A 23,401-nucleotide genomic window follows, 5' to 3' on the forward strand; every position below is an offset into this window, starting at 1 on the left:
CACTGTTGATAATTTCAGGAGTCTTCAAAATCCTCAAGACTCTCTTCTTCCTGTTTGCCATTTGCCTCCTCCTGTTAATATTCACTTCTGATCTGTTCCCTGATGTTGTTCCTGCAAATTACACCATACTTAATAAAGCAAAAAGCCCAACCAGTAGGAACTAACAAGATGTGTGCTTAACAGTTTGTTTGGATTTTCAATACTTCTTTTCTCTGGCTATTTGTCTTGTCCAGTTAGTTTGTATTGCAAGCTCTTCAGGGCAGGGACTGTCCCTTACTGTGTTTATATAGTGCATAGTCCAATGGGGCTTTGATCTTGGTGTCAAGACAAAGGCAACTCTAGAAATTACTGTGCTATAAGTAATAACCTTGAAACTTTTCTTCCTGTAACTTGCAACCTTTGTTGATCACCTCATCCTGTTATGTCTAATTTAGATTGTAAATACTTGTTTGTTTTTACCTGTCTGTATTAATAGCCTACATCCTTCCTATGCTTCACACCTGAACCTTTTGTTTCTCATCTTTTGCCATAGATCTAATTCAGACTGTAAATTCCTGGGGGACAAAGTCTAGTATTTGCTTGTTCTGGAGTGTCAAGCTTTACTAATGCCTGGAGCATGTACAATGCAAATAATTAAAGACAACAGAGTCTGCCCTAAAGCATGGGCCATCACCTGGGTCTGTGCCAGTAGTAGAACATAGAACATTTAAGCTGGAAATGTTTAAACTAATGCCCGTCTTGCTCTGGAGCAAAGTGAATCAAGGTGCTCCACTGGCATGTGCTACAACCAAACACTGTGCGTGTGTGGAGTGGAGGTTATGATTTATTAACATGGTCGCCTGGGGAAGGCAAGACTCAACTCAATCAACCTGAAGTTCCTGGCTAACGAGCCGGCAGGGGCTGGAGAGGAAGCGGCCCATTAAGCCGGGCCGAGGGAGGAGGAGAAATGGGTGGAGCTGCAGCGGCCCGGGCTGCTGATGGGATGTGGGGGAGAGGGCGTGCCCCTGGCAGGCCGTCGCGACTCCGCCTTGCGGGGCGGGCTGCAGGGAACCGTGCAGCCGCTCTTGTGTCTCGGCGGCGGCTGGGGGGACGGGGCAGGTCAGTGTGGCCGCCTGCGCTCTTCGCTTGTGCAGCTCCCCGCGGCTCTTCCCCTCTGCGATTATGGACTAGGGAGGAACTTGGAGAGGGCAGGCGCGGCGGTGCGCGGGGGGGCTGTGCTGCTGGGAGGCGGCGAAGGGATCCCGTCCTGCCCCGAGCCATCGACGCCGCTTCCCCTTCTCACTGTGCCGGAGATGTCGGGCTGGGGCAGCCGGAGAACTGGCTCCTCCTGGCACAGCAGTTTCTCCAGGTTCTTCACCAAGAGCCCTCCCCGGGCCAAGGAGGAGCAGGAGGAAGGGGACAAGGCGCACCTCCAGGAGCCGGCCACGCACAGGTAAGCACGCAGTCGCATCAGGAAGCGGGGGGGAACTTGTTGGGAACTTGCCTGCCTCAGCCTGGCTTTCTTGATTGCATTTTTCTTCCTCTCTCTCTTTGATCTGGAGGGATACGCTGAAGATCTCTAGTACGCCGCACCTACTGAGTCTCAGGCTTTGTCTTCACTACCCGCCGATCCGGCGGGTAGCAATCGGTTTATCGGGGATCGGCTTACCGCGTCTAGTGAAGACGCGGTAAAATCGATCCCTGATCGCTCTGCCGTCGACTCCGGAAATCCACCTCGGCAGGAGGCGGCAGCGGAGTCGGCGGCAGCGCGGCAGCGGTCGACTTTCCCGCGTCCTCACCGCTAGGTAAGCCGACCTAAAATACGCAACTTCAGCTACGGTATTCACGTAGCTGAAGTTGCGTATCTTAGGTCGGACCCCCGCTGTAGTGTAGACCTAGCCTTAGCCCCATTGAATCCACTTTCATTTCTGGCTCCCTCCAGCACTGCACAGTGTAATGGGAAACAGTTGCCAACCAAACTCTTGGAACAGGTTGAGAAGCAGAAGTCAGTGGCTACGTGCCAAATTGCCAAGGGCAGCTGGGGCGCTTCCAGATATTACAACACTAAAAAGGAGGGAGGCTGTTGTTGTTTAATATTCTGAGCAGCTTGGAGAGGGGGTGTGTGTGTGTGTATTGTAAAGTTTAAGTCCAGCTTGGGTTACAAGAGAGAGAAGTTATTGGGACCCCTCCCTCTGTTGATCCTCAACCTAGCAGCCTCGCAAAGAGCAGGTAATGTCACAATGTCAGTCAGAGGCAGGGTTTCAAGCTGTGACAGTTTCACTGAGCGTGGCACTATGAACCTCGTCTTGCCAGAATCTCCATAAAACAGTAGGATGCTTTAAAAATCGCCTTGAAATCAATGTCAGATGAGTAAATTTCAGTCCATGCAAGAAAGGATTGACTGCTCTGATACAAAGAGAATTGAATATGGTAGTTGGATGGGCTGATGGAAACTACGTAAGTAGCAATATAACACTGGGACAAATTAGTGAATGAAGAAACGAAGCTACTTTGAAGTGTCTCACCGGGGAATAAAGCAATGTAGAATTGAAGATTCATTTTCTGTTAGCCAGAACACCATCCTTAAAGTGACGACACGAATGTACCTGCCTAGTCAGTCTCAAGTGTTTCTCTCCTCCCCAGAGTTATTTTCAAGAATGAATTGGGGAAGGGAAACAAACTTGACAGGAAGACTCTCCACAGGACAAGAAGTGATGCTTTTTGAAATTTACCAGTGGACTAGCTCTGAGACATTATGTGCAATTTTTATAATTTCTGAGATGAGCCTGAGCTGCAGGCTTTAGACCTGCACCCCCGATGATCAGCTGGTGACTGGATCGAGAGTTTTGCTTTTGGCCCTCTCTGTTTCTGTATAAATGTAGCTGTATCCTATCAACCTGCTTTTTCCCCTATTACTGTAAATAAACTGCATCAAAATTGCTAACATTCATTTAAATGCTTGGTTTTGGGGTTACGCAGACCAGAAAAATACTGTTCAAACTTTCTTAACATTGCAAATAGAAAATAGTTTCTGACAATCAATGTCTCTGGGTTTTTTTGGTAATTTTCTTCCGAACAGTTCTAACCCCTTTCTTGGAAACTGAAAGGTTGCAATATTGGGTATAGGATTTTGGGTTTTGTTTTGTTTTTTAAAGTTTTTACTATTATAGCTTTCTCTTTCTGTGTTATAAATCAGATGCTACTGCAATACAAATACTGATAGTGTGTTCATATGTTAATATGAAATATGTGACCTACAGTTACAATCCTAAGCAGTACCAAAAATACAGAAGTCCAAGTACCTAGGTTCAATGGTATTCAGTGACCAACTTATAAGTAGTACAGGAAAGGCATAGACTAAATGGAGAGAAGTGAGCAGAGTGATCTGCCTTAGGAGAGTACTTTTCAGTTTGATAGGCAAGATCTACAAGACTGTAATTAGGCCTGCACTTTTGTATGGCTCTGAATGCAGGGCACTGAGGAAGAGACAGGAGGAGATCTTGAATACAGGGGGAATGATAATGTTAAGGTGGATGCTTGCAGTTACAAGGATGCACCATGTTCAGAATGAATGAATTAGGGGAAGTGTGAAGGTGGTACCAATTATAGAAAAGCAGAAGGAGTCCAGGCTTAGTTGGGTTTGGGCATGTGAAAAGAACATGTGGAAGAATATATAAAACACAGGGTGTTAAACTTCAAAGTGGGGAGTAAGAGAAGGGTTGGAAGACCCAATACTAGATGGATGGATGTCATAGAAAAGGATTTGAATAGCTTTGGAGTTTCTGAGGAACTACTTTAAGATCGACTGGAATGGAGAAGGACTGGAAGATCCAACCCCATATAGATGGGACTAAGGCTACAAGAAATAGAAGTATTAACAGTAGGAAGCAGGCTATTAATGTGTCACATTGATTGTAAGGAGAGCTTACAAAATGAAGTAAGATCTGAGATCTGTATTTGGTTTCTGATTTCTGGCCACTGTCCTCAGAAGATTGAAAAAGGAGAAAAGAAAACTGTGTACCGTATATACTCGTTCATAAGCTGAATTTTTTTAGTAAAAAAGGGAAGCACCAGAGAAGGGGGTCGGCTTATGAACGGGTATAGAGAGGGAGAGGTGGGACACAGCCTCTCCCCCCAACAGAGGGAGCAAGGAGAGGCAGCAGAGCCAGAAGGGAAGAGGCGGGGCAAGAGTCTCTCCACTGCTGGCCATGCTGCTCTTCCCCCCAGCCTCCGAAGCAGCTGCAGCTCTGGGGTTGGCAGGCTTCAGCCGTGCCGCTCGGCCCCATCCCCCAGAGCAGGCTGTGGCCGCACCGCCCAGCCCGCCAGAGCATGCTGCGGCCGTGCCGCAGAACATGCTGCGGCCGTGCTGCCCAGCCTGCCGGAGCAGCTCCAGCCAGGCCAGAGACATTCCCCATCCCATCCCTTCCCACCTTATCTGGGGCCATGGGAGAGAGTGTGGGGGTCCCGGGCTAGGGATCGGGTCATGCGGGGGGTGGTCACAGGGGTTACTCCCCTGACCCCCAGCTTCTCCCCCCCAAAACATTTCCCCACCAGTTGCTGTCCCAGCCCGTCAGGGTAAGCAGCTGGCGCGCCAGGACACTTTGTTTACTTAGGTTTACCTCCGTGCCTGCGGACGCACAAAGTAAACAAACCATCTCGGCCCGCCAGCAGCTTATCCTGATGGCCCGGGAGCCAAAGTTTGCTGACGCCTGAATTATAGGGTCGGTTTATGAATGGGTCATACAAATTTTCCATTTTTACTTATCCATCTTGGGGGGGTTATCTTATAAACGAACCGGCTTATGATCGAGTATATACGGTAGTTTTCTTATGAAAAGATGCATGGAGTATCATGTTTGACACTGCTCAACTGGGGTCTCTTGTGGTTACCAAACTTGTCAGATGATCAGCTTTTTTCTATATCAGACCTTTTTTATTTAATATATGGGTTTTAAATTTGGCGTTTCAGGAATGATATTGATATGCATTGAAATAGACAGAGGAAATGCTGATCAATCCAATGAGCTGGTGGATATCTAAGTAATTCTTGCGAAAGATGTGGATTTCAAAGTTACCTCAGAACTCTTGCTTCTCTAGCTTACTGGAAGTGTGGTGGATGAGATCATCTCTAATTAAAAGTGCAATTTGCACTACTGTCTTGAATGGGTTATCTTAAAGTTCCTTTGGATGCATAGTGATTAAAGAGGTTCTTAAATGTCACTACAAAATGTTCAGTATTTGATGCATCACTATATTGAATATTCCAAGTAGGCATGGCCCCATTGGCCTTTCATTAATGTGACCTAGGCTGCCCCCCCAAAAAAAATATTAAGAACAATACTAGACTCAAAAGCATCTTTCTGGCTGCAGGGCAAGTTATCTCTGCCAGGAGAGATTAATGTAGAGGGAAGAGGAACAGACTTGGAAAGTGAAAAGGCAACCAAAAGATGTCTAGTCAAGCTTCTTTTTGTTGGTGCTTTGGAGTAGTGATCAGTACTGATCTTAAGGGGCCATTAAGAACATGCTCCTTGTTATGGTCAATAGGGAACAGAAATATCCTAATTTGGATTCCTTCAAGCTGTCCCACCATAAACAGAAAGATGCCTGTGATGGTGGGGAGAGTTCAGTTCAATGATTTGGGAGTTTAAAAATGAGCTTTGTAGACTTAATTGAATGGTAGACCTCCCTCTGTCTGACTGAAGGGTTGGGAGTCTGGGAACTTGATAAAATGTGAACCATGATTTCAGTGCATGCAATCAAGAGCTTTTTATTGATTAGGTAGTCCACACTGATTTATTTTTTGTATGAGGCTTTCTGGCCTTGGTGTACAATTCTTTGTGTAGTAACCTGAGAGCCAGCTCTGACTTCTGTTGAAAGTGGAAGTGTTGGTTAAGTTATGAAGAGTCCCATTTGGTTTGCTCAAGTTTTTTGTCTTGCTTGATTGCAGAGTATATGCTTGGAATGCTGAATTTCTTGTATTTGGTTGCCACTGATGGCTTTCTTAATCAATTAACGTGATTGAGTACATTTAAAACCATTGAGCTGGGAAGAGTGCCACAGGTTTCTCTGCCATTTTTATGTAGTGTGCTTCATAGTGTACAAAAATGTATAATCTGGTAAAGTATGGAGAAAACGAAGGCTGCTTTATATGCATGTTTTTATTACATGGACTACATAAAGTAAATTGCGGAATGCTTCTTTCATGAAATATTAGGAAAATCTATAAAGCCAAATACCGTATAAAGCCAAGTTAGTTAATTTTGTACACAAAGTATCATTTTGAAATAAACTGGAATCGGGTCAAATTTAAAACATGTAGAAAGAAATCTTGATATTGTGAGAATTTAACTAGCCCTGAATTTAAGAACGGGGAAGTGGTTCAACTAAGGACAGGAATAAATAAAGCAGTATGACCTGCTGGGCCAAATTCATCCCTTGTGTATCTCCATTGACTGCTTATATCCCCTGTGGAGTTACATTAGGAATGAATCTGGCCAGTTGCAACTTTGAAAGCATAGAGAAAAAGAACTTGAGTGTATCCAAAACCAAAGATCTGATTGTTCCTAAAGCTTAGGCAACAACACTTCTATGGAGTCACTGAACTGCTGATTTTCCTTCCCTCCTCTCCTCCCCCCCAAAGAACAAATGATGCCGAGGTTTCTACATCTGTTGCCAAGTGGCTTAGAGTAAGCAAGTTTTGGGTTTACCTTTTCAAGATTGGGTGGGTTTTTTTTACCCACCTGTGGCCTGTAGGTTTTTCCGCTTAACTCTGGGGCCGCTTTATTTCTGGGCTTTTTTTTTTTTTTTTTTCTTGGACCATGCCCACCCCCATGCTCAGCTTGGTGATGCAAATCCTGCCCCCTGCTGTCTTGGGAGCCTTTTTTAGACCAGTAAGGCTGTTTTCTTTGAAATTTTCTGATCACTGTTGATAATGTTAATCAGCATCTTGTAATCTCATGAGCGCTTCATTTGATTAATAGTTTTGGTTAATAACTTATGCTTGAGAGCAATTTTTTAGATGTGATAAACATGAGACATGCTTGAGATGTCCTGTGAAAAAATAACACATGCAGACTAGCAATTTGTTAAAAGCTGTGATGGAAAAAAGTGGAGCCACATCTTTAATGGAGCTACTATGCTTCTAAATAAAATTCTAAGAACTGGGAAGTACCTTTCATCTAGTGTGTGCCTGTATAAACATGTTTTTCAGAACCATTGCCTTTGGCACGTTGGTCGGGCTTCAAATATAGTGAATGTTTTCTTTGCATCTCAGCTTCAGCATCAACTTCCATTGAACTTGGGCATTATGTTCTGCTAAGCTATTTGTTTTCAAAAATTATATATTCATTTTTATTGCCACCAAAGTTATTGTCTCAGAGCCATCCAAATCCACAGGGTGGAAAAATCCCATCCAACTTGCTATATTCCAGAGAGAATCTTCTTTAATTTCAATACGTTTCTCTAGCCCTTCTGGTTGCAGATACAGCTCTGATCATGTAAATCAGTGCACAGTTGATTCAGTTAGAAATGTTTGGCTTCTGTGGAATTGTCCAACTTTAAAATAAATGAATAAATCTGGCTCAAAAGAAGCTTCTAGGTAGGTGTGAAACTTGTCCTATCCAGTCATTCATCTTAACGGGGAGTTATAACCAAAACCTTCTTCAAAACACTTGCATGCTACTAGTTATCTTTTGTATCATTCAGCAAGTTTTATCCAGGAAATTTTCTTTTTCAGTGTATCATCATTCATTTGAATAGCTACCAGAAGAAGTGAACTAATTTGGGGCTGTTTTGGGTTTGATTTTGAGGGCCTTTGTACAAAGTTCTCATTGAATTGGAGGGGGAAAAAGCAAACAACCCAGTCAATTCTAACCTTTAATTTGGGCTTCAGTGGGCTTTTAATTAAATTATTGTGCCACTCATCCATTTGGCTTCTAACAGAACTTTTAAAAATGGTAGAATTTTACTTATTCTATCTAAGAACGTCTTGTTGATAAACTGTATAGACAATTGCTTGACCACACTTTGGTTCATTATTTTGTTATGAAATATACTCAAGAGACCAAATAACCAGTGTCAGTCAGGGTCATTAATATGGTACAGGAAAAAGGTTCTATACCAGGGATCGGCAACCTTTGGCATGCGGCCCATCAGGGAAATCTGCTGGTGGTCGGGTTTGGGGTGTGGGAGGGGGCTCTGGGGGGTTGGGGTATGGGAAGGGGTCAGGGCTCTGGGCTGGGGGTGCAGGCTCTGGGCTGGGGCCAGGGATGAGGGATTTGGGGTGCAGGAAGGAGTTCCGGGTTTGGGGGGGGCTCAGGGCTGGGGCAGGGGATTGGGGCACAGGGTTGAGGTGCGGACTTACCTCCGGCAGCTCCCGGTCAGCAGCACAGCGGGGTGCTAAGGCAGGCTTCCTGCCTGTCCTGGCACCACGGACCACTCTGCGTCCCGGACGCGGCCAGCAGCAGGTCTGGCTCCTAGGCGGAGGCATGCAAGCGGCTCCGTGTGGCTCTCACCCGCAGGCACCAGTGCTCAAGGTGGGGGCAGCATGCGGAGCCCCGTCACCCCGCTGCCTAGAAGCTGGACCTGCTGCTGGCCGCTTCCGGGGCACAGCACGGTGTTAGAACAGGTAGGCACCAGCGTGCCTTAGCTGGTTAGCACCACCGACGGGACATTTAACATCCTGGTCGGCGGTGCTGACCAGAGCTGCTAAGGTCACTGGGTGCTGAGCAAGGCGACCCAATGCCTTGCATGCAATGACCCAGTACTGGGTCGCGACCCGAACTTTGAAAAACACTGCTTTATACCAGTGGTCTCCAACCTTTTTATGCACAAGATCACTTTTTGAATTTAAGATCAACCCAGGATCTGCCCCACCCCGCTCACTCCATTTCCCCCCCCCCTCCGTCGCTCGCTCTCCCCCAGCCTGATTCACTTTCACCAGGCTGGGGCAGGGGGTGGGGGTGCAGACTCTGGGCTGGGGCCGAGGGGTTTGGAGTGTGGGAGGGGGCTCCGGGCTGAGCCTGGGGCAGGGGGTTGGGGTGCAGGAGTGAGGGGTGCAAGCTCTGGGAGGAAGTTTAGTTGCTGGGGTCATATGGTGACACTGCACCTAATCTCATAGAATCCACTGGACATTTCATGAATTTTACTTTTTATTACTGTCATTTGTGGTTTATAGATCCAAAATCCTTCAGGGATTGTCACAAATCAATGTAACATTCTCAAGTGTGAGGTGTTCATTGGCTGAGCCTGGGGCAAGGAGTTGGGGTGCAGGAGTGAGGGGTGCAAGCTCTGGGAGGGAGTTTGGGTGCAGGAGGGGGCTCTAGGCTGGGGCAGAGTGTTGGGGTGTAGGAGAGGGTGAGGGCTGTGGGTTCTGGGAGGGAGTTTGGTGCAGGAGGGGGGCTCTGGGCTGGTGCAGGGGGTTGAGGTGCGGGAGGAGGTGTGAGGTGCAGGCTTACAACAGGTGGCTCCCAGCCAGTGGTGCAGCAGGGCTTAGGCAGGTTGCCTGCCTGCCGTTGCCCCACGCCACTCCCGGAAGCGGCTGGCTGCTGGCATGTCTCTGCAGCCCCTGGAGGAAGAGGGGGGCAGCAGGTCTCCATGCGGTGCCCATGCCTGCAAGCTCCGCCCCCGCAGCTCCCAAAATGTATTATAGGGAACTCTATTAGCAGAAAAATAATAAAAATAAACTAAATTTACTCCTGGGAGAATTCTGCACCACCGTGCAATGCAGAATTTGCCCAGAATTCATGTTCCGCATAGAATTTCATTTTTTCCTGCCACTAGCGGCTGCTGGACCTGGCAGGGACCGGCTACCCAGCTTGCAGCGCACTTGTGTGGGAGGTGCAGGCCCGCTGCGGTTTCTGAGTTAGCCAGCCCCTCTCGGTCACGTGGTGTGGCCAGGCCTCCCTGTGCAGCAGCTGCTGGAGCCAGCAAGCTGTGCCCCAAGGGAGAGGCAGGAGCAACAGGGAGGGGCTGCTGCTTTCTGGGAGGGAAGCCTGAGGGTAAGGGGGAGCCTTGCCGGGAGGGCGTGACTGGAGCTGTTCCAGCGGTGGCCGAACCTTTAAATTGTGCCCCCCCCACTATCAGCAGGCACGGGTCGTCCCTGCTCGGTGGGACAGTAATGAAGCTGCAAGGAGCGGAGTCTGTGGCTGGGCTCTCAGGGGAAGGAGGGTGTGGGTGTTTGGCACTGCGGCTGTGCTCTGTGAGGGGGAGTGGGTGCAGGTGTCTGGGCTGGGGGGGGGGCCTCACACAGCCCCCTACAGAACCCCCACTTAACCTTCCCAGTGTATATATACACACACACACACACACCTACCTCTAGCACCTCCAAATACCCTTTACCAGTACATGCAGCCCCCTCCAACTGTACCCGCTTTCTAGCTCCTTCTCCCCCACCTCTCCCTGACAGTGACTTCTCTTTGGGAACTTGAAATATGGTAACCCTACGGGGGCAGGATGAAAAAATGAGAAGTGACTAAAAGACTAGAGGGGCAGAGTTTTCTCCCACGATGTGCCCAGCTGGCACGTGTGACACACCCAGACTGATGTGCCCAACAAATGCGTAACAGGGAAACAGGAACTAGGTTGTCATAGGGGTTAACTCTCTGCTCCTGGGGGAATCTTTTTTGTTTTCTGCATTGTTACAGACCTAGTTGCTGACAGGTATTTTGAAATAAATTACCAAAATAATTGAAACTGGTGTGATTATATTGTGTTATTTTAACAAATAAAAATATGCAGAGTTTTAAAATTTTGTGCGCATAATTTTTTTTTTTAATTTTTTTTTTTTTGGCATAGAATTCCCCCAGGAGTATAAATTGGTTCCTAGATTCTCCATCATATGACTCTTTCCAGATTATACAGGGAAAAAGTACAATTTATATCTGGCAATAGTAACAGAGTCCCTGATTCAACAAGATGCTAGAAAATGCATCAAGCAAGTAGGCATTGATTCACTGCTTCCAAGCTTTAACAGCTAGTAGAGTAATGTAAGACATTTACTAGGGAAAATGTTATTGGCACACTATTCACAAGGGTGCTATTTTTTATATGAAACAAAACAATGTACTCTTTTCTGTTGTGAAAGTTAGCGTAATTATTCCTTTCCTGGTGACCAAATTCAATGCTAGAATCAATATAAAATAGCTTCCAAAACATGCATGCAATCAGGGCTTCCAGGTTTTAAGTAATAGGCTTAGCATGATAAAAACTCACCAAAGTCATCTTATCCACTGAAAGAAATAACGACAGCTTAAAAATCAAGATTTTTTTTTTTTTGGAAGTTCTTGTCAGTGTTTCTAATAATATTTAAGATTGTTAAAGCTGGAAGAAGGCTGAAAATCTGACGCTCCCTCCTTTATACTCGTATACTTTCTGCACTTCATACACCTTGGACACTAAGATTAGTGTGCAGTATTGCATTTTCAGATTTTCATAAAATAGCAATATGCTGTAGTGTTTAGATTACAAACACTGAAAGGGAATGTTTAAACTCAAACATTTTCCATTGGCATTTCCTTTATAATATATTTGAATTTGTTAGGTTTTATAAAATTGTTTTTATATAATCGAACTTGTGAGCCTAACTTCACTTGCGTTATGGAAATTTTAAAATTAGAATCACTCAGGAACAAGGTCATTCAGGGTCCTGTTGCTTTGCTGGCCAGGGGGCTTAACTGTATTTAGTACTAAACTTTATGTATAGACAGTTTCGTGATGGGGGAAATGTATAGTGAATCATAGGTTGCAAATTATTACTTATGAGCACATGCAAAGCAAATGTCAGAAAAGTTTCCATTAAAAATGACCTTTTTTTTTTAGCATCAGTTAAAAGCTGGAAAAATACCTGACCATTTTATTTGTAATTGGGAAATGAATTATTATTATAATATTTGGTCACTGTCATTTCATATTGTTAAAAATCTGTCTTGCCGGGTTCCCTGTATAAATTCTTTTTGTGGATATTTTACAGTTTGCAAATACCACTATTGGGCCACAATCTTACAAACTGTATGTAGTCCCACTGAAGTCAGTACAACTACGTATATGCATAAAGTTAAGAATACATGGAAATGTTTGCAGAATCAGGGCCTTAGTTGTCTCCTTTTTAAAATACTTGTATAATGGGTTCTGACTTCCTGTTTCATTCTGTTGTTGCAGTTATTTAAAACTTTACCTAATTTAAATAACCCAAACTCTGTTACTGATATTGCATCACAAGTATGTACCAGTAGATAATAGCATTCTTATTTGAGTAGCACATGGCAAACTTCACCTAACCTATTAGATGAGAATGGATAGAGAGAATTCTGTATTAATGTTCGTTGCCGTGCTTGACAGATGCCAGAAGAAAAACCTTGATGTAATCTGCTATAATCCCGGTGAACAATATTGAACTAGTCTCTGCACCAAAATGAAAATTTTCTCTCTCTGTTTCACAGCCTTTGTACTGCTGTTCAGTTCTCTTGCATGTAATGCAGATTAAGCTATTCAGTGAGGATGATCTTGGGCCATCACATTTATTTCACTTAGTGCTAGAATTGAAATTTAAGGGTTTAGTCCAGTTCTGAGTTTATTTTTAAAAAGAAGTTCCATAAAACTTGATATAGCAATGATTGTCTTGTATGTGGTTTTTTTAAAACTACTGTGAAAGTGTGGTTTGCTCTCTCTCTGTGGATTTAAAATACCTCTACCTCTCACACACTTCGTAGCTGTCATACTGCATGAGAAACAGCGCTGCATATACAGAAAGTGAAATTAACCTATTTGATTTCCTTATCCTGGTAGAATGAAAAGCAAAAGTAAACAAGCAGCATCAACTGTTCAAGAAGAAATTAGACTTTGTTAAAACTGAAATAATTTTAAATCTAAATCGCTTAACATAATCTGGCAAGGAAAACAAGTTCCAAATGGAATTGTTAATTTGAGTGCATCTAAGGTGTACAACACACTGACCAAAAAAAAAAGATTGAGGAGGAGGACTTAGAAGTTGAAGTTGTTCCCCTACTCTCCTTACCTTAATCCAGTCTCTTGATTGCCACTTTTCTCCCTGTAAATTCATGACTATTTGTTCCTTTGAATTTATTTTCTCTTATATTTTCTCCTTATCTCTTTCTCTGCATTCTATCCCTTTCTCTCCTTACCTTCCAATCTTCCTCCTGCTTCCCATTCGCTTCAAGTACCGTAGCTGTGTCTGCTTTCCTTTGACTCTCTAAACACAAACTCTCACCTTATGTTTATATTCTCCACATATCTTCTTTATTTCTTGCTATTCCTCTTTAGCAGTTCTTCAGAGATAGTGTGGCCTGATCAAATGATCGGGAGCCAGGAACGTCAATGTTCAAACCCCAGCATGGATGCTGACTCTCTTTCCCACGAGCAAGGCATTTAGGCCTCGCCTATCATATAGAAACTTGAGGGAAAATTTGCCACCGTTGTTAGCATTGTTTCCCTTGTAAAAGTGGTAGTCACATTCAACTTGATGGCATTTCTCTATCTGTATTTAACCTGATAACTTTTGAACACTGTATCCAATCCAATTCCAAAATTTCAGGGCACCAGTGGTCAGAACCCTATTGATTTTGAGGCAAAATCAGAAAACCGGAAAGGGAAGAATGAAGGACACATGGAGCCCTTTCCTCTGTTTAGCAGAGCCACAGCTTCCAGTGCCTCTGTAATTGACTGCGGATCAAAGAACCGGTTGATGGTACCCGTTAATGCCTTCCAGCATAACAATACCCCATCTCATTTCTGCTTATCCTCCCAATAGAGTTTAGTGTGTTGAACACTCTGAATGAATTGTCTCCCATACTGAAAGAAGGCAATAATAATGGTGGGAAGAAATGGGGTGCACATGGAACCCCTGGTGGAATTGGGGGACACACTGAGCCTGTAGAATTCTGGCATGGGGGTGAGAATGGCAAATCCTGGTATGGAAGGAGGGAAGAATGAGGGGGAAAATACTTAATGAAAGACATTAGAAAAATAAAATCGTTCAGTTTTGAATCATACCAAATGGAAACAACTTGGAAATTTCAATATATTTAATTATTTCCCCTTTTTTGACCAGCTATGGCCACTGGCTTCTGAAATATTTTACAGTACTGTGCAATCTAAAGCCCTGATCCTGCAAACACTTACGCACATGCTCTAACTTTAGTACTGTGAGTTTAGAGCCAATTATCCTGAAAATAGATCTAAACAACCAAGTAACAATTGGCAGCCTTTGAGTCATAATCCCTGTGTTTGCACAATAGAGGAAGAAAAGGTAATTCTATTTCAGGTGACAGAAAACTAGTTGAGAGGTTTATAAAACAGTGCCAGATGTTTGGGTTTTTTCATTATTATTTTTTTAAAGGTATGCCGGATACCTTGCCAGTGTCCTAAGAAAGAGTGCTTTCAATCCCTTTCAGTGCTGTGCAAGGGGCTGAATAATCATGAGACACGGGGTGATTTTTAGAGCCGCATGACATAATTGTCCTGCTGTGGCGATTGCCAGGTTTTGTAATCCTCAATAGATGGTCAAGAATTTGCTTTAAAATGAATGGGGGGGGGGGAATACAGGAAAATTGATCAACTACTATTGACGTTGCTTGATTTACACCCCCAAAACTGCCTCTCCTTCCTTTTCAACGTGAGAATGAACACTGGCTGAACAGGAAGTTTTCTGCAACAAATTACAACTAAAGTAGAACCTCTGCTAATCTCGCCATGTAGGATTCTCAGTGTTGTCTAGCTGTCTCTCTGAGCTACCATTCATAATTTTGACATTTTATTTTTTCATTTATGGCTTTGGGACTCATTTTAGAGACGCTGAATCTTACAATATTACTTTTCTTTGGAGTTGCTTAATTTTCCTGGCAAGTCTCACCCACCATTATAGAGTGTGCTGTCCAAAAATATTACTATTGAAATCTTTCCCCTTTACTACACAGGTCTCTTCATAAAGCACAATAAGACAATTCCCTGCTTCCGAGTGTGTGTTACGGCCTTTTTAATCATTCATTTAGAATACCTATTAAAGCTCTGACACTTTTAACTAGGGGTACGTCTACACTTACCGGAGGGTCCGGCGGCAGGCAATCGATGTTCTGGGATCGATCCCGGAAGTGCTCGCCGTCGACGCCGGTACTCCAGCTCGGCGAGAGGAGTACGCGGCATCGACGGGGGAGCCTCCCTGCCACGTCTGGACCCGCGGTAAGTTCGGACTAAGGTACTTCGAACCTTAGTCCGAAGTGGGGGGTTAGTGGGGACCAGGCCTAAGTAACCTACAGTAACATCTGTTGTACCTGAGTGGTGGTAGTATTAAAAAAAAAAAAAGTGAGAGAGAGCTAATGTGCCAGTATTTAAAAAGGGTAAACTGAATGATCTGGGTAACTAGTTAGCTTGATGTTGATCCTGGGCTAAAACATGAAAAGGTTGATACAGGATTACATCACTAAAGAATTAAAGGATGTCAGCATAATTAATGCCAATCAACTTGGTTTTATGAAATATGGGAATTATCAAACAAACAACATTTTTGGATGAGATTACACGTTTGGTGGACAAAGGTAACTGTTAATATACTTAGACTGCTGTAAGACATTTCACGTAGTATCACATGATGTTCTGATTTAAAAATTAACACTATGTAATATGAGTGCAGTACATACTAAATGTATTATAAACTGATTAACTGATAAATCTCAAAGTGAGTGTAAACAGGGAGTCATCTTCCAGTTGAAGTGTGTAAAGTGGAGTCTCTGACACAGAGGCCTATTGGTAGTTCACTGCTCTGTGTCAGCAACTCTTGTCAGGCCTGACATACTCACTACACCTAACACACTATTGGTATAATCAATATCTAAAGGTGTCATGTAATATGTCATTGGAAAACTAAAATCTCACTGATCATTAATATTCTGGTGTGATGTATATACAGTCAACACTCAAGGGATTATGCAGATGTGATGGAATTATAAATAAATTCGGTTTAAACCAGGCATGTCAGAGGGAAATAATAAACAGGTTTTCTCCACAACGGGAAGAGGCCAACACCTCAAACCAGGTGGGCTATTTATTTGTATCGGAGATTCCAGGAAGAGATCATTTGCATTGTAAAAATCACCCGGGTGGGGGAGGGGGGGAAGACATCATGGAGTCTATACCAGACAGCATGGCATCCATGAGAACTGGGAAAAGGAACTTTATGTGGGGGATACATTTCAGAAGAATACATTTCAAAGGTTTACTGGACTATAAAGAGATGGAGGGGGGGGAATGAACCCTGAAGTTATCCTTCACCCGCAGAGACAAGGCAAACCAATGCCTTGAACTCTATGGGGATCCTGGTTAAGAGCTAGTTAGAAAAGGAAGATTGGTGAGGAAATTACCTTGAACGAAGAGCCTAGCTTATTAAGTTAGGTCTTAGCTATTAGAAAGCATATTTTTACTTTTGTTTGTTTGTAACCCTTTTTGTCTTTATCCCTTATACTTGAACTCACTTTAAAACTTCTCTTTTTAATTAAGTAAACTTTTTTACTTTTAATATAAACCAACATAGTGCTGTGATTGAAATAAGTGTGTTCAATTTTAACTGGGGTTTGACAATGACTGCAGTGTATTGACTTTTTAAAGAAACAACAAACATAATAATTTCTGTGAATGTTCCAGGAGAGGGCTGGACATCACAGGGCAGACAGTTTTTTGCGACTGGGCAGCTGTTGGGTTCACTCTGCAAAAAAATAACTGGTTGGTGGAAGGTATGACCACACATTCAGGGTGTGACCTGCATGCTTGTAGGCTGGCTGTTGGTGTCAGGGCTGTGAGCCAAAGCACCATAGCTATTCCTGGGGGGATTCTCTGCCACTGCGCAATGCAGAATTTTGCAGAAATTCATGTTGTGCATGCAGAATTTCCTTTATTTCCCCCATTGAAATTGGCTGCAGAGATGTTGCCAGCCACTTGGGGCCGCTGGACCCAGCAGACCCCAGCTTGGAAATAGAAGACAAGGGTGGGGTAGGGTGGGAACTGGAGGGTTCCCTGCAGCTGGAGTTCCCAGCACGCCTTGAAGGAAGAAGGCAGTGGTGTGCAGGAAACTCCGTGCAAGCCTGGGACCCAGCATTAGGCTGTTTCTCCCTCTGGATCTTTGGGCTCTGGAGAGTAGAAGGTGTGAATGTCTGGGTTGGGGGGTCCCTGCAGCTGGCCTCTGAGGGGTTGGGGGTGCGAGTCTGGGGTGGAGAGGGCTGTGGCTGGGCTCTCGGGAGGGGTGAGAGGGTGTGAGTGTCTGGGCCAGGGAGGGTCCCATGGCTGTGCTCTGGTGGGGGAGGGGTGTGAGTGTCTGGGCTGGGGGTAGTTGTGGCTGGGCTCTGGTGGGAAGCACTGTGAGTTTCTGGGCCGGAGGGGCCCTGCAGCTGGCCTCTCGGGTAGAGGGAGTGAAAGTGTCTGGGCCGGGGAGGGCCCCATGGATGGGCTCTGGTGGGGGAGGGGGTGTGAGTGTTTGGCCTCCCGGCTGGGCTCTTTGCAGGAGAGGGCAGAGAAACAGGAACTGGGCTGTGCTAGGGGTTTCTTTAACTCTCTACTCATGTTGGAATTTTGTGTGTGTCTGTATTGTTACAGACATACTTGCTGACAGGTATTTTGAAATAAATTACCAAAATAATTGAAACTGGCGTGATTATATAGTGTTGTTTTGACAAATAAAATATGAAGAATTTTAAAATATTGTGTGCAGAATTTTTAATTTTTTGGTGCAGAATGCCCCCAGGAATACATAGCATTTAAGATACCCAGAGTTGCAGGGTAGGCAGTGACACAACCCCTTACTGGTCTGGTTTGAATTCCAAAATGTCAGAGTCACACTGGGATCTCTTCGTACATCAGTTCTGTTCAATATCTTTATCAATGATCTGGAAGGAAACATAAAATAGTTTCTGGTAAAATTTTCAGATAAGATAAAAATTGGTGGCATGGTAAATAATTATGAGGGCAGATCATTTCTCCAGAGTGATTAGGATCGCATGAGAAGCAGGGATTACTTGAGCATGTATCTTAATATAGCTAAATGCAAGATCATACATCTGGGAACCAAGAATGTAGGTGTGACTTACAGGATGGGGGACAAACAGTGGCTCAGAAAAGGACTTGGAGATCATGGTGGATAACCAACTGAACATGAGCTCCCAGTGCAAACTGGTTGCTAAGACAGCAAACATAATCTTTGGATGTATAAGCAAGAGAATATCAAGTAGTAGAGAGTTAGTGTTACATATGTATAGGTTTTAGTGACAATATTACTGGAATACTGTGTCTAGTTCTGATGTCCACACATCAAAAAGAATGCTGACAAATTGGAAAGGGTTCTGAGAAGAAAGAGCTACAAGAATGATTTGAGGTCTGGAAAGCTTGCCTTACAGTGCAGCACTTTAAGAAGCTCAATGTTATTCCGTTTCTCCAAGAGAAGGTTAAGAGATGACTTGATCAAGGTCTATCAGTACCTACATGGGGAAGAGCTTTCTGATAAAGGACTGGTTAATCTAGCCAACAAAGGCATAACAAGATCCAGTGGATAGAAGCTACAGCTAGACAAATTCAGAACTAAGGCACAGTTTTTTAACACTTAGTGTAATTATTGAGCCACTTACATAGGAATGTGGTGGATCCATCACTTGATGTGTTTAAATTAAGACTGGATATCTTTCTAAAAGAGCTGCTGTGTTTCAACCAGATATTGTGGGCTTAATGTAGAAATCACCTGATGAAATTCTCTGGTCTGGCCAGACTAGATGATCATAATGGTCTGTGTGGCAATTATAGCAGCTGCTTATATGGAAAAATAATATTAACAGTCTCTTTTTTTAAAAAAATGCAGTTTGGCTGCTGAAACAGAGGAGAAACCAATACCATATGACTTACCAGCAGTGTACAACCAACCAGTTCTTTGCAGACTAGCAGCAAAAGTTTCATAAACCACTGTTGGTCCTCAGAGCATGGTTTCAGAATCCCTGTCAGATACTGTAGAATTAGGAGAGTTCATGGCCTTGTGTATCTGTATTTGGTAGAATTGTTAGGTTTACAGTTCTTCCTCTCATTCATATCTTCTAGGGAGACTCCCTTACCTATGATGATTGTGCCTTTGGTAGTTAACCTGCATCCCTCAGGATTTGGAATATTCTTCCAAAGGCTGCTGTCTTGGCACTGCACAAAAATGAAAAATCATAATTAAAATAAAATGAGAATTAATGTCCCTGAGAAAAGCAATCACTCTGCCAAAGAAGAGTAAAGGATGTGTGTAGTGGGCGAGGGGGGAATGCACCCCCAAAACACGAAGCAAAAGAGCTAGTGTAAAAGGGAGGACAAAAATGGTGTTACACCAAACCTTGAATATGCTAAAAGAGGATTCTGTTGGAGCGGGGAGTTCAGTGAAATGAGATCTCTGAACCAAGAATATCTTTAGCAAAGTGGAGATGAAAACATGGGGTAGAGAACAAGAACATTGCAGCTGATCTCAGTGACACTATATGTATGTATCAGCAGTGTCAGGAATCAGGTCCTGCAGCAGAGTCAGTCTCTGGGCAGCCTAACAAGTGTGACTGGCTTGTAGTAGGTTGCCTGATTGGCTACACAACCTGAGGCTGTCTCTACACTACCCCATTTACAGCGGCGCAACTTCATCGTTGTAGCTGCGCTGCTGTAGTGCTTCTGGTGAAGAGTACTCCCGTCGGCTTAATAACTCCTGCCTCTGCAAGAGGCACTAGCTATGTTGGTGGGAGTAGTTCACCCGCTGACATAGTACTGTCTACACCAGTACTTAGGTTGATATAACTTACATCACTCAGGGGGTGTGGGTTATTCACACTGCTCAGTGACATAGAATCATAGAACTGGAAGGGACCTCAAGAGGTCATCTAGTCCAGTCCCCTGCACTCGTGGCAGGACTAGACCATTCCTGACAGGTGTTTGTCTAACCTGCTCTTAAAAATATCAAATGATGGAGATTCCATAGCCTCCCTCGGCAATTTATTCCAGTGCTTAACCACCCTGACAGGAAGTTTTTCCTAATGTCCAACCTAAACTCCCTTGCTGCAATTTAAGCCCATTGCTTCTTGTCCTATCCTCAGAGGTTAAGAAAAACAATTTTTCTTCCTCCTCCTTGTAACGACCTTTTACCTACTTGAAAACTGTTATCATGTCTCCTCTCAGTCTTCTCTTTTCCAGACTAAACAAACCCAATTTTTTTTCCCAATCTTCCCTCATAGGTCATGTTTTCTAGACCTTTAATCATTTTTGTTGCTCTTCTCTGGACTCTCTCCAATTTGTCCACATCCTTCCTGAAATATGGCGCCCAGAACTGGACATAATACTCCAGTTGAGGCCTAATCAGCGCGGACTAGAGCGGAAGAATTACTTCTTGTGTGTTGCTTAAAACATTCCTCCTAATACATCCCAGAATGATGTTCACTTTTTTTGCAACAGTGTTACACTGTTGACTCTCATTTAGCTTGTGGTCCACTATGACCCCCAGATCCCTTTCTGCAGTACTCCTTCCTAGGCAGTCATTTCCCATTTTGTATGTGTGCAACTGATTGATTGTTCCTTCCTAAATGGAGTACTTTGAATTTGTCCTTATTGAATTTCATCCTGTTTACTTCAGACCATTTCTCCAGTTTGTCCAGATCGTTTTGAGTTTTAATCCTATCCTCCAAAGCACTTGCAACCCCTCCCAGCTTGGTATCGTCCACAAACTTTATAAGTGTACTCTGTATGCCATTATTTAAATAATTGATGAAGACATTGAACAGAACCGGACCCAGGACTGATCCCTGCGGGACCCCACTCGTTATGCCCTTTTAGCATGACTCTGAACCACGGTAACTACTCTCTGGGAATGGTTTTCCAACCAGTTTTGCACCCACATTATAGTAGCTCCATCTAGGTTGCATTTCCCTAGTTTGTTTATGAGAAGATCATGCAAGACAGTATCAAAAGCCTTATTAAAGTCTAGATGTACCACGTCTACAGTTTTCCCCCCTATCTGCAAGGCCTGTTACCCTGTAAAAGAAAGCGATCAGGTTGGTTTGACACGATTTGTTCTTGACAAATCCATGCTGACTGTTATTTATCAACTTATTATCTTCTAGGGGTTTGCAAATTGATTGCTTAATTATTTGCTCCATTATCTTTCTGGGTACAGAAGTTAAGCTGACTGGTCTGTAATTCCCTGGGTTGTCATTATTTCCCTTTTTATAGATGGGCACTATATTTGCCCTTTTCCAATCTTTTGGAATCTCTCCCATCTTCCCTGACTTCTCAAAGATAATCGCTAATGGCTCAGATATCTCCTCAGTCAGCTCCTTGAGTATTCTAGGATGCATTTCGTCAGGCCCTAGTGACTTGAAGACATCTAATTTGTCCAAGTAATTTTTAACTTGTTCTTTCCCTATTTTAGCCTCTTCTGATCCTACCTCATTTTCACGGGCATTCACTACGTTAGACGTCCAATCACCACCCACCTTCTTGGTGAAAACCGAAACAAAGAAGTCATTAAGCACCTCTGCCACTTTCACATTTTCTGTTATTGTTGCCCCCCCTTCCCCCTTGAGTAATGGGCCTACCCTGTCCTTGGTCTTCCTCTTGCTTCTAATGTATTTGTAGAATGTTTTCCTGTTACGTTTTATGTCTCTAGCTAGTTTGATCTTGTTTTGTGCCTTGGCCCTTCTAATTTTAATAATAATATATGGAGATATACTTATCTCATAGAACTGGAAGAGACCCTGGAAGGTCATCGAGTCCAGTCCCTGCCTTCACTAGCAGGACTAAGTACTGATTTTGCCCCAGATCCCTAAGTGGCCCCCTCAAGGATTGAACTCACAACCCTGGGTTTAGCAGGCTAATGCTCAAACCACTGAGTTATCTCCCCCACCCCCTTGTGTTATTTGTTTATATTCATCCTTTGTAATTTGACATAGTTTCCACTTTTTGTAGGACTTCTTTATTTTTTTTATTTTTAGATCATTGAAGATCTTCTGGTTAAGCCAGGGTGGTCTCTTGCCATACTTCCTATTTTTCCTACAGAGTGGGATAGTTTCCTCTTGTGCCCTTAATAATGTCTCTTAGAAAAACTGCCAACTGTCTTCAGTAGTTTTTCCCTTAGACTTGCTTCCCATGGGATCTTATCTACCTACATAGTTATATCAAAGTAATTTGTAATGTAGACATAGCCTCAGTGGTTGGAAGAGTCAGCCCAGCAGCAGTCCAGCAATTGTTCAAAGCTTTTGCCCATGGCTGGCATAGCTGCTGTTCCTGCCTTGGACCCAGCCCTGTACCTGCCTTGCCTCACTCCAGGAAACCCATTTCTGACCCTTGGCTCCAATTCCCGACTTCTTACTCGTTCAGACCAGTTGGTCAGAGCTGGGAGAGAGTCCACAACAGGCTGATCATGTACAATGTGCAGAGTTAAGTATCCTGTTGGTCGATTTCATGTTTGGTAGACATCAAGAATGCCTTTCTTTTTTTTATTATTATATCTGTTGGCAAAAGCTTCATGTTTCTATTCTCATTTTATTGCTCATATTGTTAGATAAAAATCAATAAGTTCCAAGCAGTCACAAGTGACAACACATTAACCAGCATGTGTGTACATAATATGGGTGGGAAGGATTAGTGCAGGAAGAGAGGGATGGGTTTTTAAAGTGCCAAGAGATTGTTATGAAGAGGAAAGATGGGAAAAACAGACATGTAACACTATACAAAAATGCTTTGAGTGGCCTTTGAACACTTAATTGTTTATAATTGGGTCTATTCTGGTTTTTTTTAATCGAGAAGATTGGAAAATACTTCTCAAATTATGCAATCCAACTTGCTAATTTACGTGGGATAATGATAGAGGAAGAACCTGCATGTGTTTACTCAAACCCAGGTTAGATAAGTGTATTTTATCTGGTTCTAGTTTATACAGGGTTTTTATCTCGGTACGAGTAACACTATATAGAATAAACATTCCTCTCTCTCTCCAGTAATAATATTCTCTATCCTTCTTTGTACAAGTACATTGATTAAAAAATGCTGCATATGATTCAGACACCACCTGTCCCAGTATTCCAGATAGGTCAAAGCTGATCTTTCAACAACAGAGGAATAGAAGGCATGAGAAAATTATATAAACAAAGACTTTCAGCAGAATATAGTCTGCTGTAATGGAAGTTTACTGTTGATTATCTAAGTAGCAAGGGTGGTGGTGCTCAGGATACATATACACTAGCAAAACAAAAGAACTGCAGGACAAAGTGTGGAGAAGGCAAACTCTTTGCCTAGTTTTAGCTAATGTTTCGTTCCTCTATTTCAGGAGCACCATGTATACCAAAAAATAAGAAAAAAGGTGATGTCTAGTGAAAATAACAATAGAAAGGCAGTGGTGTAATTGTTTATGTACATGACTCATTAACCT

General features: G+C 43.5%; 1 protein-coding gene across 1 annotated transcript in view; it reads left to right on the forward strand.

The window, feature by feature from the left end:
- The first annotated feature begins 1,292 nt into the window (after positions 1–1,292).
- Positions 1,293–23,401, forward strand: part of CRYBG3 (crystallin beta-gamma domain containing 3) — a 140,920-nt gene continuing 118,811 nt past the window's right edge. Inside the window, exon 1 of the mRNA XM_065423274.1 lies at positions 1,293–1,432. Coding sequence (XP_065279346.1) covers positions 1,293–1,432 — 140 coding nt within the window. The remainder of the gene's footprint in view (positions 1,433–23,401) is intronic.

The sequence above is a fragment of the Emys orbicularis genome, chromosome 1, assembly GCF_028017835.1.
Source record: "Emys orbicularis isolate rEmyOrb1 chromosome 1, rEmyOrb1.hap1, whole genome shotgun sequence".
Lineage (NCBI taxonomy): Eukaryota > Metazoa > Chordata > Testudines > Emydidae > Emys > Emys orbicularis.